General features: G+C 50.3%; 1 protein-coding gene across 12 annotated transcripts in view; it reads right to left on the bottom strand.

Annotated features, from left to right (window-relative positions):
• CUX1 (cut like homeobox 1) overlaps nucleotides 1–15,598 on the bottom strand; it is a 268,600-nt gene extending 253,002 nt beyond the window's left edge. For 11 of the 12 annotated variants that reach the window (XM_083806176.1, XM_083806175.1, XM_083806173.1 and 8 more), the window contains exon 1: nucleotides 15,431–15,581. In XM_083806176.1, the coding sequence (XP_083662302.1) occupies nucleotides 15,431–15,493 (63 nt within the window). In that variant the 5' untranslated portion in view covers nucleotides 15,494–15,581. Of the gene's footprint in view, nucleotides 1–15,430 lie in introns of all 12 variants that reach the window. The other variant, XM_083806167.1, reaches the window with a different exon arrangement.
• Between the last annotated feature and the right edge of the window lie 2,141 nt (nucleotides 15,599–17,739).

A 17,739-nucleotide genomic window follows, 5' to 3' on the forward strand; every position in this document is an offset into this window, starting at 1 on the left:
GTATCCTTCCCCTGCAGACAGCAGCACCTACAGGACCAACTCCACTACGAATTTTAGCGAGTCCGAAGAACGCCGCGTTAAGCAGTAAGGTACAAGCAGCATTACAAGTGCACAAAGAGCTTTCAAAGGAGGACGCAGCACACACATACATGCTACAAAGCTCAGGAAAATCTTATCACCTAAGGACTGCTAGATCTGTTTTAAACTACTACAAATACTGATTATTTTCAATTTAAGCAGGGTCAAGTGTAATAGATTATATGAAGATGGCTTACAGAGGAAACATTGGAAGGGGCAGGCTCACAGCCCTCGAGTAGAGTACTTTGCACTGTGCTTTGACAAGTCCCACGCAGGACTTAGATGAACTTGTACGTGAAATCCATCTCCAACACAGAACTAGTGGAGGAAATTCAGGGAAAGCTTACTTGCCAATGTAACACGTAACTTTATAGAACAATTGCCAGTTATCAAAATTGCACATGCCAAGAGACAACACTCACTATAAATATGACTACCAGCTATTCCACACAACCCAAAAGCATTCTGCCAAGCCCTCCTTCATGTTCTCTCTCACACAGACAAAGGCCTCAAAGCCATGGGACATCTGCCAGGGAAACAAATGAAGTTAAAAAACCAGAAGAACATGAACATGTACTAACCTAAACTTGCGTGTTCTTTCTTCCCAATTCCTCCCCCAACACCTCCCCCTACAAAGAACACGTCTCAGTTTACTGTACTCTTTTCCTTCTCCCAACCAGTCTTAACTCTTGGACCGATGTTTTAAAGTTTCCCTACCTTTGAAAAAATAATGTTCTGTTCTTAAATGTTTTGCCAGATCTGGACCACACCCTGCCCTCTCCCAAAATCTCGGTTGTTTGTCTCCTATTGCACATAATCAATTATAGCACTTTCAGGTTGTATTTTGCATGGTGGGAGCTGATCCAGGAAAGAGATTGTGCCTGTGTGAGCTTGCGTGTTTACACAAACACACATACATGCATGCATACACATACACACACACAGACAGCTTTTTAAAATTGTTTTGCTTCCATATAACTTCAGGGGATTTTCCTCAAACTGAGCTTTTTCACTCCTAAGTACATGGTACCTGACATGAAAGGTAGGTGAAAAACTTCCACTTACCAGGTCATGCTAATCACTTAAATTACAAAGGGAAAAAAACAAAATCTTTGTCATTCTATCACCACCAGAATTGAATATCAATCACAAGCAATAGCAGCAGAAAACCCACAAAAACACCCAGCAGATATCGTCGGTTCCACTCTACATTTCACTCTCCCTGTTCTTATTCCCGGATTCAGTGTCAGACACCAACTCTGATGTTTGACAAAAAAGGGATACGGCAGATTGCCCACCAGCCGCATCATGTGCTGCCAAGTGAGAAATACAAGCTTGGAAACAGTCTCGAGATTCCAGCCAGGACAGCAAGGCTCGGAGCATCACAGAAGTGACATAACTGAGCATGGTGGGGAGAGGCTGGAGGGGACACGGGAAGTTACTGCATGAAACAACTCTGCAGGGCATGCAAAGGAGCTGTTTTCTGTACCAAGCACGACAACTTCATCATTTAGGGTGACCAAGAAATAACTGCTGTTTTCTCCTTCTGATTTTCCTTTTTTTAACTAAGCCTAACTGCAAAATTGCCTTAATTATTTGAATCTGATCTTTTCCACCATATTTTCACTTTTCTGTAAACATTCTGTACCTAATTTTTCTTTATTTGCTGTGGCAAAATGACCAGCAATCGGCTTCCAGTGCATTCAGCAGAACAATCACCCTGGGTCTAGTTCACAATACGGGAGTCCTGCAACGTCTAAAAAGAAAGTTTACATCCCATAAAAGACAAGAATCATCTTGTTAATTTGTTCGGTAGCTAGCACAACAACAGTGTGAACACCACATGCAGACAAAAACTCAATTTGTCTTCAGACAGTTTTTAAAAGACAGACATTTTATCAGCCTATCTGTTAACACTTTCCTTCAGAAAATATGTTTCGCCTGCCAGCAAACAAACAACAAAATAATGTGTCATATCTGTAAAATGAGGGAGAGAAATAACCAGGAATTAGCCTCAAAGTGCTGTAAAAAAATAACAATAATCAAATGCCTGAGATCACCCACGAGCGCAGAGCTAACGCGCACGCCCCGTGCTCGCAGCCTTGCATTTGCTGCCCTTACAGCCCGGTACCTGCACTCGTGGTCACATTACACAGGGATTCTCCCCAGTTCTGCTGCTGAACGGCCACCAAAGGGACACGATGGCCACAGCTCCAGGTGGCAGTGGGACAGCTGGTGGAGAGTGAAGTCCACTGAGGCCCCATACTGGGTGCGTGCACCGTGTCGCAGCGCTCACGACCCAAGAAGGCAAGCCGGGCATGAGCGAGGCAGGGGACAGATGGACTCCTTGCTCAACGCCTCCTCACAAATCCACACGCACCACCGCGGCCGACTGTCCCTCTGGGTTAGGTGACAGGAAGAAGAAAAGCTGGGGTGAAATTCTGTTACCTTCCTGTTCACTTCACCCACCACCAAGTGCTTCATAGGTTTTCAGTTTCAAATTCGGGAGCATGGACGGAAACTGTAACTGGCAAACACTGCTCAGGAGTACTTCTGAGTGAGACTTCCAAGATCCTGAAAACATTTTTAGTAAGTTCCATAAACTGTAGTTCTAATTAAGGACTAAATCTGGAGACTAAACACCTCTTTATTTGAGGGCAGGGAGGCTTAAATCTTTTTGTATTAATGCTGAACTATATCATCTGATATTTTTGCTATGACCAACCTATAAAACCTGTCAGCTTCACTCAGTTTACACAGGGCTCTAATTATGTTTAACTAGAATCTGAATGATCTAATTACTTAACATCTTATAGCACAAACTGCTGAGGACATTTGCTCTAGCAACTGGCAAAGGAGCATGAGACGTACAGTAAGTGTTCTGTACCCTGCTCAGCACCGCTGGAAGCAGCTCTCCCACCAGGGACAGACCGACTTTTCTGTCCCACCTGAAATTTCTGCTGACTGAGAACAGCCTCGCGAGACCAAATCATCCACAAGTCCAAAGGGAGCAGGCAGGTGAAGGAAAACCCCGAGTGCCAGCAGCAGGACAATGGGACTTTTAAGTTTTTCGTTTTGTTTTGATCTTCTTCACCAGGTGAAAACCCAAATCCCTCTCTGTACTTCTGGGGCTCCTTCTCCCACAGTTCTGCAGAAACTCAGGGACAGAAGACCTCCACAAATGCTAAAACCGATGCCAGCCCTACTGCACCAGAGCCAGCAGGGAGCTCCAACACCAGCAAGACTTCAACAGGATTTAACCATCGCAGTAGTTGGAGGGAGCAGATTTGAGCAAAACCAGGGAAAACTCCACTGGGGTCAGTTACAGGCAGAACACCAAGGCTATCCACAAGCAAGCAGCAACGTGACAGAAGGGTCCTGTGGCCGTGAAGCCCCCTGCCCAGTGTAAGGCCTGGCCAGGGCCTGGCCCCGTGCCATGGCGACGCCATGCTGCGTACCTGCGGGCCGCACGAGACAAGGGTGCCAAAACACAGGAAGCTGCTATCGTGACCCACGTTGCGCAGACGTGCTCCCGCTTTGATCTCTTTTCCTTGAAACCACGGCGCTGTGTACCCAACAGGTCGAAGAAGTAAAACCTAAAGGTTCTGGTTAAAAACCCAGTTAAAGATGCCGTTTTCTGTCTTTACTTTTGCTTAACGAACAGATGGAAACCAGCAATAACCATCTGTGTAAGGCAGCAATAACTGTAAAGCACAATAATTCCACAAAAATACGCTAACAAGGTCACTTAAGCGTTTCTCTAATTGTCTACTGCCCGTGACCTTTTTCAAAGATTTCAGATGGAAAACAAAACCAAAACAATTTGGGAAAGATCTTTTGGCACCTCCAATGGAAGAGCGGTTCAATGCTGTATCCTGGGGAAATTCCAGTTCAGGAAACGAAGTTCTGCCTTCGAAGATTTTCCCCGGTTTCACAGGGACGTGCTCCTCGCCCCTCCAGCTGGGATGCGACGTCCAGCTTCCCCGGCAGAACCGATCACCCCGACCGAGCAGTGAAACTAAAGCACGAACCATTCCTGCGTGCGCAACACGGCAAATGTTTGGGAATCTTTCGAGATCAAAGCCGCTCTATTAATAAACCTGTGTTTTTATATTGCTCGCAGCTGAAAAATCCAATTAAAACATCACAGTGACCTTTTACTGGAGAACTGAACTACTGTCGCGTTGAGGATAAAGTATCAGAGGGCACCCGAAGATGGGATCCAGCAAAAACTGGGTAGATACAGAAAGATAACGTTACGCTTGTTTTACTTCAGTCGCCAGGGTGGTAAAGGATGGCCTAATTCAACAGAAAGATCTGAGAGGCTTTTATTAGGTCTCCAAAGTAGTGTAACTGACAGTTAAACAAACAAAGTGTCAGGCCTTAAGTCAGCATTTAGAAAGTAAATTTCTAATGAAGAGCTGACAATCAAGAAACCGTACAAAGGGGCTGCTGCCAGCCGTCAGCCATCTAAAAACTCGCTAGAGAATGAAAACTTCTTACTGCTGAAATTAACTTCACAATTTGTTGGTAAAATTATTATAGCAAATGAAGAGGGCGTAAAAGCACTACAATATATGACTTCATTTTGCCGTGACACATCTAGAAGCAAATAAGATAAAGAGCAGTGAATGCCTTAAAAAAGTTTTTTTGTTTTTTTTTTTTTTAAACCAGGCACACCTGCTAACTTGCCAGCTTCCACGTAATCTGCCTGTACCAAACCCAAGTTCACCTGGAAAATGAGCAGCAAGGCGTGCAGCCGTCACTCCCTGGTGCCAGGAGCTTCCACATTTGCTCAGGTGCCTGCAGAAGGCGACGCCGCCCACCAGCACCTAGCTTTGGGCAGGGTGCTGCAGGCACCAGAAGCTGTGAACCCACCCCAGGGGAAGGCTGCGCTGAGCACAGCACCAGCACCAGGCAGGGACCGGAGGAGCCTTTCAGTCCCTGCACTCAGGGGAATGTCAGAGACAGCACGTGCAGCAGCTCGGGGGCCTTGGCGACCACTTTCTAAGATTGTGAAAACAACCTGAGCTACTAAGTTCTTCTTCTAATCCTATTTAAAGTAGGTTTTCACAGTTCCAATTTTAGACTTCAAGTCCTATTTACAGGACAGAAAATCCCAGATAGTGACATTAATCAAGTTTTACTTAGCTTGGTGTAAGACGTGGCACATTAAAGAACTAACTGTACTCGGGATATGCCAGGACATCTCAGATACTAATGGATTTTAATTTATTATCTAAAATGAGCTGGTCACAGCACAGTGTCTATGCAGTTTTAATCGTTTGTGCTATGCTTACCATAACAACCCAAGAAAAAAACAAAAAAACAGTTCTAGTTGCAAGAGTTGATGGCACAGAGCACAACAAAGGACTTACAAGGGCTGATAGAAACGAGTATCAGAAGTTACATGAAGAACACAGCTTTACAACACAACTTCCCAAGCAGGAGATTGACCAAAGCTCTGCCCAAACATACACGAAAAGCCTGAAACAGCTCCTCCTCATAAGCACAGAAAATAGGGAAATGTGTTTTATGCACAGAATTGGGAGCGTGGCGTTGTAAAACAATTTCATTTGATTCAACCCTGGTCTGAAGTAGCCAGGGGAACGATGCCCAGACCTGCAGGCTCTAAGAAGCGCAGTACCCGCAGTCCCACAGGATCCAGGCTCGCAGGGGAAAGCTTCCTTCACTACCAAGTGCCCAAATCCTCGGGGTGATCCTGCTCTCCGATCCTTACCAAGGGCCTTACCAAGCCCTCCTGCCCCTCTCATTGTGTGGAAGCCTCCCAGGGTCACCCCAGCAAAGCAGCAAGCATCGACTCACTTCTGATAACAACAAAATGATGGAAATTGTGAGTTCACACAGTAATTGCGAGCCTGAAGAACGTTTGCTCGAGAAAACGAGCAGGGTGTTGTGCCCAGCAATGGACAGATGAGCTGAAGACACAATATTAGCAAGCTGCCCTTTTCCAGCATCCTAAGAATTTCGATAGCCAGACTCCATGCCAAAGGAAACGTGCAGAAACCTATAAGCAAAAGAAAATGAGAGCTCCTGGAAGAGGACAGAGCTGGCAGAAGGGAAGGGAGGGACAAATTACTGTGCTCAGGTCCCCCCACCCCTTTCTTCTTTTTTAATACACCAAACACTTCTCGTGCTCACATAAAAGAAACTAAGGTTACAATTGTGCAAGCAGCTCTGTACAGAGGTCTCCCCCTAGAAAATCAATTGCAAGACTACTGGCTCCTTGTTACTAAATGTTTAATATTATCCCATCTCCACAATTAGTATTAGAAAAGCAACTATGCTCATACCAGACATACCAAACCCAAGTTATTTGAGTACTATCAATATTAACACGCGCACACAAAAGTTGCAACATAAAAATAGATATGTATTTTGCTGACAAAATTAACATTATCATATTTCAGATCACAGACAAAGGGTACATTTTATTTACGTCTGAAAATGAAGCAAACATCTTTAAGTGATAACATGACATAAATTTACTTTGACATGCATATGCAATAAAACCTGTAAATGCCCAATAAAAATAAAATGAAAAATAATTACAGACAAAGCACAAGTATAAATTTTATTGAGCTATTCCGACGACATTTATATTTGACATCAACGAACCAAACAAGAAACAGATTCAAGCCGATTAGAAACCTGAGATAAAGGAAGAGACAGAGAAGACCCCGGACACTGCAGCAGACCGTGAGGAGAGGCTGGAGAGGTTCCTCCGCTCACAACTCAGCCACCGGCCGTGGCAGCAAAGGCCACTCCTTCCCAGACGACCTCAGAAGACTCCGACTACGCATGTGTTAAAAATTAAGCACATGCGATAATGCTTACTGGGTCAGGGCCTTGGTGGTGTGCTAAATAGGGGTAAAGCTTATTCACCTTTGCAAAGTTCATCGAGTGCGACCCAGAGCGGTGCTCAGGGGCTCGGCAACCCAGCACCGCGTCCCTCCAGCCCAGCAGCTCCTCGGGAAGTGAAGGCATGCGGGCTGAGTTGGTGATCAGTACTTCTGATGGCACACGTAGACATTAAATCACAACCCCTAGCCCTTAGCAGAAGGGCTTCAATAGCCCCCACCACTGCATCGCCCCCCCCACCCCGCTGGCAGGGGTCTGGGGTCACCCGAGAGCGGTGCTGCCTCCAGCTGAAGCTCAGGACCTCACTTCTAAGTGATGCAACCACGGGCTGCTGAGCATTAAATTTGACATCTCTACCACTGGGTGCCTATAATGTAAATTTTAAGCAGCCTTTAACGAGCAGAGAATCTGAAGGGAAAGTTGCTAAGTTGCGTGTCTTGCCTTCAAACACTAACCCAAAGCACCTGCTGGTGTGTTGTGAGGTAGAATGCATGTACGTACGAGTAACTCCAAGTTGCACTTCCATAACCCTTTGCAGGAAAGGTTTTTTCCCAGAGGTTTGGTACCAATCACCAACAACGACCTTTTAGGACGTCTGACAACTCAGTTCCTCTTCCACACTCGTTCCTATAGACATTGCTTCCAGCAACAAGCCTGAAAAACCTCCACAAACCAACAGCAGTACGTCCTCTGTTTAATCTCTTTGAGCAGAAATCAAACAGAGGTGCAGAAAGATGCACCAGTGACTCTTCTTTATGCTGAGCACAGAATTTGGCAGAAGCCATGAAGAACCACACGCGCTGGCTGACAGCCCTCCATCTCTGCACGCTTCATGTTCTCCAGGTGGAGAACCGCATCGCAGAGCACAGCACAGGCACCACGAGCCACCAGCAGGGCTGGGACCCCCAGCTTACAGCAGACCACAGCCACCTGCTATCGGCCACTCACCTACTACGAGCCAGTATCAGCCCCCGGGCATTGCTCCCCGACATACTCACAGTGTATAGACTTCTGATGAACTGACACACACCAGCTTAAGGTTACCACTCTGGTAAGGGAAGCCCTTTGTTTTCCCTAAAATAAGAGACCGACAGCACCCCGCAGCCTCCAGCACCCAGGAGCACGACGTAACCAAACTTCCACTGCACGTCACCACCCGCAGCGCTACGCTTTAGCTCTGCAGTACAGTTTCTAGAGAAATAAGCCAGGACATTCTCACGCAAAACAAATCATCTTCTTGTGCCTGAGATACATCTGGAGGTTTGTTTGTTTGTTTTCTAGAAACGAAGACTCGCAAGTCAACAGCTATTAAATCACCTTTCAAATTTTGTGAAGTAAGAACAATGACAACACTTTTGTTACTCACAATACCTGAAAAATACCATTCAGTGGTTAAGGAACTGCTTAGCTCTACCAGGAACATAAGCCCTATTTGTTAACAGGACAGCACTAAAATCTGTCGGCGTGCTCCGGCGCTGTACCACCGCCCTGGTATCTCCGGCGCAGATCTTCCCAGGGTGTTCCCACAAGCACGGCACGGTGGTAAACCCCAGGCTATCCTTTTGTAACACGGGCGAGCGCAGGTGAGCCGGGTTTGGCTGCAACACGGCAGCCAGGCACTTGCTGGGAGACCCTCCGTGCTCCCCAGCCGCACCGCCCCAGACCTGTGCACGTTCTGAAACACGCTCCCTCTCCTCCCAGCTGTGCTGTAAGGAAAGTTTCTTTTCCAAGCCCTAGGCTTAGGCTTGCTCCTTAACTCCTTCCTCCCTTCACCACTTCCCTCTGTGAGCAGCGTCCTTTCCCCCACCCCACTCGTTTCTGTTTCTGTGTCCCTGCAGTGTCACAGACCTCAGCTCGTCACAGGAGAGCCACAGACCGAAGCCACCACTAACCAAAAAGCAGCAGAGGGGATCCGGATTCCCTGTACACATAAAAAAAAAAAACAGAAGGAATTCTGCCATGATCCACAGCGCAGGACCCCCCCATCTCCATAGTTCAAGCACTGCTTTACAATTTAACAGGAATCAGACCACGGTCTGGTCTCACCCGCATGCTCATGTGGCTCCAGGCTCAGCTGACCAGTAGCCAGACACAAGATCTCCAAACATAAGATCTCGCTTATCAATGCTTTTGCCTAAACTTTCATGTTCTTCACAGAAACCTCGCAGCAGCACTTCCAGGTGCTTGCAGATTCCTTAAGGCGCATTTCACAAACCGAAGGTACAACAGGGCCCGCTCAGCACTGAGGCACAAGCTCATGCATCGGAGACAGTCCCGGCCTACATCCGCACAGGCCTTAAAAAACTCACGGCCAGGGCACAGACACGTGGGAACGTAAAGCCTCGAAGGAAGGCAGCTCCTAGATCTCTGTGCATCTGCTTCCAGCTTCCCCAGGCAGGGCTGCCTCTACCTCCACCTCCCCAGAGCAGCCCCCCCACGATCCACAGAGCTGATCACCCCAGCTCTGCGCCCTCCACCCGACCACAGAAGCACACCTCAGGCCCTGGCAAGAGACTTCCTTATTACCCCAACTGCAGACAAAGGCACTAAATTACTGCAAGGCAGGGAAGCGAGCGAGCCGCCAGCAAGGCGAGCAGCCATCAGACAGCATCCGTCTGAAAGACTCCGGCCTCAGACTCCGTCTGCTGCGGCTCTCCCGCACGGAGCCACCGGGTCACCCCCCGGCCTCGACGCTTCCCACCCAGCAGCGCAGTTACTCATGCTCAAACAGCCAACGCTGCTAAGCCACAGAAACGCAGCCTGAACTGCTGCAGAGCTCTTGCGAGAGCTGCAACGTAAGCGCCACCAGGCAAGAGCTGTGGGTCTAGCACAAATTCTTTGCTGCCTACTGCTTTCCAAGAAACCCAAGTGTTATTTGACAACAGGGGAGACCACTGTTACATCCAGCAACCTACACCCAACATCTGTAGGCTCCGCATTTCATTTTTTTAAGAACTTAACTCTGTTAACGTTCAGTTTTCTGTTTGGATTTCCACCTATTTCATAACCCGAGCACTGCAACATGCTGTATTTTTTCAGTATAATTAACAAGAAAAGCAGAAGTGACAGATGTATTTGCTTTGTCAGAGCAGAGGAAACAAAAACAAGTTGCAAACATACATCCCACAACCTGAGTAAGACTCATCTTTAGCACTTTAAGGACATCAGCTATCCTGACCACGAGGCCTAATTTTTCTCATCTTTCCTGGTAAATTCAACCCTACACCGAAAGCCTGTGCATGAGGACTCTTGTACAAATGTCTGCCCCCAGACTTCTTGGCTTCTGCTAACGACCCCATTTCAGCTTTCTCCTGCTCAGCTTCACATCTTCGTCCCCACTCCTTCAGGCATGCAGTGTAGGAATATCATCACCACATTCTGGCTCCAGAAAACATCACATTTTCACCACCTTGCCCATGAAGTACACAGGAAACAGCCAAGCAAAAAGATAAGCAAACTGCAAAATGCAAAGAACACAGGCAAGAGAAACCTGGATATCCAAGACAGGAACACACCACCCCGCTCACACCCCAAGCCAACGAGCCCTGCCTGCTGGGTGTCTGAAATAACAGCAGACACGCACGTATGGATCTCCTCTTCCCATAGATAAACCGCCTTCATTCGCAGCCTCAGTGTGATCAAACTGAAACTTGGGGTTGTGCATTTCTCTACATCCATGCATTACAAATCAGCTCGCAAATAAAGAATAATTGTTCACTGGAATTTTAGACTGCACGTATTTTTTTTCTTTAACAAACGTTTCGCCCATTACTTGTTTGGTATTGTCACACAGAGCCAAGCAGAACAATCTCTCTTTCCAAAACATCCCAACCATTGCCATATTCCAAATCCCCACTACTGCATTTCTCGATACATTTTCCAATTAACTACAAAATTGGCATACCAGCAGTCTGACTGAAACGTGCCCTGATTCTGCCATGCTTCAGATGGGCATTATTTCATCTGAGGAACAAGAAAGAGGGCTAGCAAAGCTTTCAGAAATTTCCTTCTGAGGAACAGATTCAAGAATCCTAGGGAGGCCAAACTGTCAAGCCAGAAGTACAGCGTGGGCCCTTAGTACGTCATGCATGCTGGGTGCCCAGGGATGCTGCTCTGACCGCCACAAAAAGCCAAATTTGCCTATTTCAGGCAAACAAGGGCTGGCAGAGTTGACTGGCAGCGGCGTCCTGTCTTTCAGGTATCCGCAGCCCTCTGGGTTCTCTCTCTTGCACCTTCTCGCAGAACTGCCAAGTTGCTTTCAGCACCCGTATCTGATCGGGTGGGGGAACAGGAATGCACTTTCAGCAGCTAAAGACTCCTCTTACTGCATGTTTAGCTACCGTCACAAATAACCGAGAATTGACTACTTTTAGGACAGATACAAATTCTGCAGAGCTCTGTATGGGTAAACAAAATTAATGCTAAGATGCTAATTCCACTTCTGATGAAGCATGGCAATTCTTCACTTACAGCAAATCGGCTCGTGCTCCAGTACAATCAGACCCAAGGAAAAGATGCCAAGAACTCCACCTGTTTCTAATTAAATAATTCAATAGCTTCAGTATTTAAACGCTACTCATTACTACTTAGTTTTTCCAGATTTTGTTACAAATTTTGTAATTGTATAGTAAGATCAATGGGTTACCTTAAACAATTAGTCACAGCAGACATAAAACTAATACTCTATCCTCATATTAATCATATATGATGCAATACTGGGATGAGATTTACCAAAGGAAAAAAAAACACAAGCAAGACTTGGGGTTAGATTTTAGTTCTGCAGCCTGATGGTAACAAGTTCTGCCGTTCTGCTCAAAAGCAGCAAGAAACTGAAGAAGCTGTACTTTTCACTAGCATGCATGCGTGCCCTAAAAAGCTTTGAGATTTTGAGACTCGTACTTATTTGCAGAACGCTTCAACACGCAGCGCGTTCGGTTTTCGAGCAGTACTAACTTTTTCCATTCATCCTGCAGACGCAGCTTAGATCTGAGAGGCAAGCTAGGCTTACTCGAGCAGTACCGCTGGTCGGAGAGGTACGGCTGGGCCGCCTGCGTCTGCCGATACGGGCACACAGAGGCACACACGCACGCTCAGAAACACCGACCAGAATCTGGAACAGGACGGCATGCAGCACCCACAGGCTCGTTTTCCTGCTCGCCAGCAGAGGGGTGTTTTTACGGGGGAGGTGATGGCAAGAGACACCAAAAACGAGAGCCGTGAGCGAGGACCTGGCCAGCAGCAGGTAACAAGCCTCACTCTGCCGCAGGTCCAGCCGACTGGGATAGCACGACATCTCCCAAGAGGAGACCTGCTTCTATCTCGAGGGCACCAGCACGGCCCCGGTGCTTTAACTCGCATTTACGGCCACAGCATTCCCCGTCTGCGAGGGTCTGTCTTCTCTACAACTCCTTCGCCATGAGTTATCAAACACGGATCCACCTTCGGCAGCAGACTCACGCAGAAATGATGCCATGCCAATTTCATCACTTCTTTAGGAAATGCAACTAACCTTCGCTGTAAAATAAAAGTCTGCATGCATGCGTTTGAGGTACAGTCTCAAGTGAAGAGCCGTGTTTGGTACTTTTAGGAAACCGCCATTTCTGCGCGTCATATTCCGTTTGTGAACAGACCTTTTTGTTCTTTAATCCGAGTTCTGAATTATTTAACCCTGCCTCCAACTCTTGAAATCTCTCCTCCTACAAACAAGAGGTTATTTAGTGAACGGAAATAAATAATTAAAAGAGTCAGACCCTACAGTGGTCTTGGCTCCGTTTTTAATTAATATTGACACAATCCCGAGAAACCTGCTGCTTAATATTACAAGGCAGGTCGAAGCTCATCAACAGTTAAATGCCCTCTAACAGAAGGCAGAAGAGGAAGTTGTGAGCAGGCAGCATGCACGTCGCGCCGCTGCCAGGAACACGGGCACAGCCTCATCCTCAGCTCCTCACAACTTTCTTGCGCAGCAAAACGACGGCTTTGAAGCCACCGAGCCCACAGCTGGGAGAGCTGGACTTGGCAGGAACTACGCTAAGCACAAGTCCTTTGCGTTTTTGCCCTGGAATAGAGTAAAGAAAGTACGGAAAAGGGAAATTTTTACTGTCTGTAATTCCACACTCAAAAGACATGACTATAAATGAATGGGGGGAACAAACAGCTCTGTAAGACTGAGCTTCACACTCGGTAACGATAGATTTAATAGCATATTGCTTCATCTGCAAGTGGGAGTAAATATTACACTACCTCTTCATGCAGATGGGTGGGTAAAAAAAAATAAAAAGCGAATTTGAAACAAATTAACTACTCTGCCTAGGGATGAAAGGTCCTCTCTCCCTCTCTGGTCACTCCAGGACTCTCCGCGGGCAGGCTGAGCACAAAGTTTGTTGGGTACGGACGGCCTGGTGAATCTGCCACGAGGTGAGCAGCGCCAATCCGCAACCCGTACAAATAATCACGAGTCCTCGGGACCAGGTAACGAACACTGCTCAGACAGCTCAGAGCTGGCACTACAGGCGTGCTTCAAAGGAGAGCCTACAAGCTGCTCGAGTCAGCCTGTCACATCGAGCCTGTAAAAATAAGATTAAGGTTTGTGGAGCGATACTCCACAACAGGTTTTACAGTATGCACAGAAATTAAATTATAATAAAAGTGAGGGGTTTTTTTTTTCAAACTAAAAACAGAATGGAACAATCTATCAAAATGCCATTTGGCCGCGTTCATTACATTTTAGAATTTAATTTACATGATAGATACTTTAGCGTAATATATTTTAATCAATAAGCATTTCTGAGGGCTTTATTTTATAGGAAATATTCAGAGTTCCCCGCCGTTAAATGTAACGCCGCAGCAGTGACGTTCCGAGTGTTTATTTTTCTATGCTAAGCAAGTACAACCACGCATACACAGAGGCAAAAGTCCACAATTAAAGATGTCAGACCTTGTTTAAATACATCTTAATTTAATCCATTTTATTTTATACAATTCTACATCTGGACCTCATTTTCTGTATTCCTGTAGGTATTCTGGGTCGCTATTAAGAATCCTTTCAAGTGAGGAAAGTTCAGCCAAGTCTACCTTAATCCAAAGCCTTTAAAAGAAACAATAAAACACGAAAGCAGCTAAAAAAAAAAAAAAAGGCAGACGGAGAGGGAAAGGCAGCGCCTCACCCCACCTCCCGATGCACCTGAGAGCCGGCAGGGACCGGGGCCGGCACCGACCCCAGGCGGCTCCGCGCTGCCCGGGGAGGCTCGGGGGGGCCCGGCCCCGCTGCCCCCCGGCCCCGAGGCACCGTGATGCCACTCGGGCCGGGCCCGGGGGCGGGCTCCCAAACCGCACCGCCCGGCCTCGTCCCCTCACAGGGGCACGGAAGCGGCCGCCTGAGCCCCCCCCGGCCGGGCGCCCCCCGCTCTCCTGTCAGAGCGCGGCCCCCGCCTCCCGTCACGCTGCCCACCCCCCCCCCCCGCCTCACCGGGCCGCCCCCAGCCCCTCGGGGCGCGCTGCCCCAGCCCTGTGACCCCCAAAAAACAGCCCGGATCCCCCCGTCCCTCTCTTCTTTCCCTTCCCTCAGCTCCCCACTGCCCCCCCGGGGCCGGCCGGAGCCCCCTGCCCGGCGGCGGCTGAGGGGGGAGAGCACCGGGGGGGTTACACCGCGGGGGTGCGGACCGGGCGGTGGTGACTACAGGGAGGGAGCACCGCGAGGGGGGTGAAACCGGGGGGGTGACAAGCACTGAGGGGGGAGCACCGGGGAGGGATGAAGCACTCAAGGAGTGACACCGGTGGGGGGGGGGGAGTACCGGGCGAAGGGTTACACAGCGGGGGTGAGGACCGAGGGGGGAAGCACTGGAGGGTTTAGCACCGGGGGGGGCACCGGCACCCCTGGGCCGGCACCACAGCGCCCCCAGCCCCCGCCGCTCCGCGCCTGCACCGCCGAGCCCGGCCGGCTCCCCGCGCCCCCCCCGCCCGCACACCCCACACAAAGTCCCGGCACTCGGGAAACTTTCCCCCGGCCGCCCCCCGGGGCTGAGGGAGGCGGCGGGGAGCCGGGGCGGGGAAGGGCCGAGCGGAGCCCCGCAGAGCGGCGGCCCCGGGGTACCGGCGGGGGGGGGACGCGCACGGGAAGCGGGCAGAGGGCAGCCCGGGACGAAGCGGGCTGGAGCGGCGGCGGCGGCCCCGGTAGCGCCGGCTCCGGCGCCATCTTGGGCTGATCGATGAATTGAACAAAGGGGATCGATTTCCGATGGGGCCGCCGATCGGGGGCGGGGGGGGGGGGGCGAGCGGAGCGGCGCGGCCGGGCGGAGCGGGGGGATCCTGCGGGCGGCTGCGGGAGGAGGAGGAAGAGGAGGAGGAGGAGGAGGAGGAGGAAGGAGGGGGGGAGGCCGGGCCCGAGGGAAGGCGGAGAAGGGGAAGGGAAGGGGGGCGGGGGGGGTCCGGCGGCGCGGCCCGGCCGGTGCGGCGAGCGGGGGAGCCTGACCTGCAGCTGCTGTAAATCAAAGCGCTTCCAATATTGAAACATCGATCCCACATTGGCCGCCATCTTGAGACATATTGAGACAGAGTGAGCGGCTGATCGAGGGAGAGAGAGGGGCTGGAGTTCGGGAGCCGGGAGGGAGGGGGAGGGAGGGAGGGAGAGAGGGAGGGAGGGGGGAGGAGGAGGAGGGGCGGGGGGGGCAGGGGGCGGGAGGCGGGCGGGGAGCGCCCAAATCCCGGCCTGGAGCCCGCCGGCGGCCGGAACGCGGAGTCAGCCCCGTGCGCTGGGGGGGGGGGGGAAGAGGAGGGGGGGGCGGTGCGATCATAGAGAGTCCCCCCCAACGTGTGTGTCTGTGTGTGTGTGTGTGTGTGTCACCCCCCCCATCCCCGTGCTTGGGGGGGGGGCACGGCTGGGGGGGCATTTGGGATTTGGGGGGGGTATTTGGGTTTGGGGGGAGGTATTTGGTTTTGGGGGGGGAGTTGGGATTTGGGGGTGATTTGGGATTTGGGGGAGAATTAGGATTTAGGATTTGGGATTTAGGATTTGGGGGGGATTTGGGGAGGGGGGCATTGCCCACAGCCCTCCCCCTCCAAGCTTGGCCCCCACCCCCGGTGCGTTGGTGGCGGCGGGGGGAGCAGGGGGACCCCCACGTCCCCACCGGCCGCACCGTTGTTAGCGGGGTTCATGGAGGCGCGGGCAGGCGCCCATGGGACCACTGCCGCTGGCCGCCGGCTCGGAGGGGGCGGCTAACACCGGGGTTGGAAAAGCAGCTCATAGCTTCGTGCGGCATAGCCATAGAAACGGAGATCACAAGGATGAAATAACTTATTTTGTTCTAAACAATAACGTGTCCATAAACGCGGTTTATTCCCCCCCCCCCCTTGCGCCCACCCCGATGAGCAGGGTGGGTTTGGGGCGCAGCTCGGCCCCACAAGCTCTGGGTGGGCAGCCCGCGCGCCCGCCGTGGCCCCGCAGCGTGCCCGGTGCCTCGCGGGTGGCCCCGCGAGACTGAGCCCGCTGCATCGCGCTCCCCAAGCGCTGCCGCCGCCGCTGCCTCGCACTGCCTCGGCGAAAGGCAAATAAATAGATCTTCCTCCGGGAAAGTAAGCGACGGTGGATTTTTCGTCAAACAGTATTTGATCATCAAGTGAATTTAGTGCTCGCTCAAGTCGGCGGGCTGGCTACTTGAAAATGGCTCTGTCTGTCTTTGGAGAAGTTACGGCACCGACAGCGGCGGAGCGGCTGCTGCAGACTATTTCCCAATCTGCCGCCGTCCTCCTTTGGAGGAGCACCATCGCTTCAGCCTCCATTTCCACTTTTTGCTGAGGCTGCTGCTCACAAAGCTCCTAATTGCGACGGCGGGTTTTATGTTAACGAGTCCCACCTAAGGATCAACCCGACAACTGCAGACCTTCGCATTTTTGGTTGGCCGTACCGGGAATAAAACTAATGGCACTAGGGTACGAGAACGCCGGGCCTCTGCCTGCCCAGCTGGGCCGGGCACGCTGCGGGCTCGCAGCACGTGCGGCCGTCACGGGGCTGGTAGGGGAATGAAGCCCCTCGCCCTCCAGAAAGCGTGTCCAGGGCTGGCAGTGGGGGCTGCCGAATGGGAGGCCGGGGGGAGGCCGGGGGGCTCGGCCGGGGCCCCCCTGCTGCAGGCAGAGGGTGTCGGGCGCGGCGGGCGTCTGCAGGGATGGAGCCCTGCGAGCCTCCAGATTCTGACTAACAACGTAACCGGTTTGGTAGCTCTAAAATAGGATTTTAATCCTGGGAAGCATCATTTCACATTCCAGTGATCTAATCAAAATCCTCTCCTCTAATCTCTCCATGGTCCCCCCTTTCTAGATGAAAGAGGCTGGAGTTCCTGTCTTCACCCTTTCTCCGCTGCCTCCCTGCTCTACCAGTCTGTTCTGTGTCCAGGCAACTGCAAAGAGACATTTCAAAGACTCCTGCCGTGCCATGTAGATGTTTTCTCTTGTTAGTTTGGACTGCAGGTGTGTAAGCCTCAAGGATGAAGTATCGTGGTGCTGTTTTAGGTTTGGGGCATACAGTCATAGTACAATAAATCACATAGTAATGTTCCACTTTGAACGCACACGCACAGAAAAAGAAAAAAGCATCTGACCTGAATCATTTTCTGGAAACACATCTGGTTAAAATCCAAAGTTTTAAATTGAGTAATATTTTAAAATACATTTGGTAGGTATTAAATTACAGTGTTATATCTGGTAATATTTATGATACTAATGTGTTAAGCAGAGGTTTATATCTGTCAAGAAATATGAATGATTGTCATATGGGGTAGCAAATGT

The sequence above is a fragment of the Anser anser genome, assembly GCF_964211835.1.
Source record: "Anser anser genome assembly, chromosome: 20".
NCBI classification, from domain to species: domain Eukaryota; kingdom Metazoa; phylum Chordata; class Aves; order Anseriformes; family Anatidae; genus Anser; species Anser anser.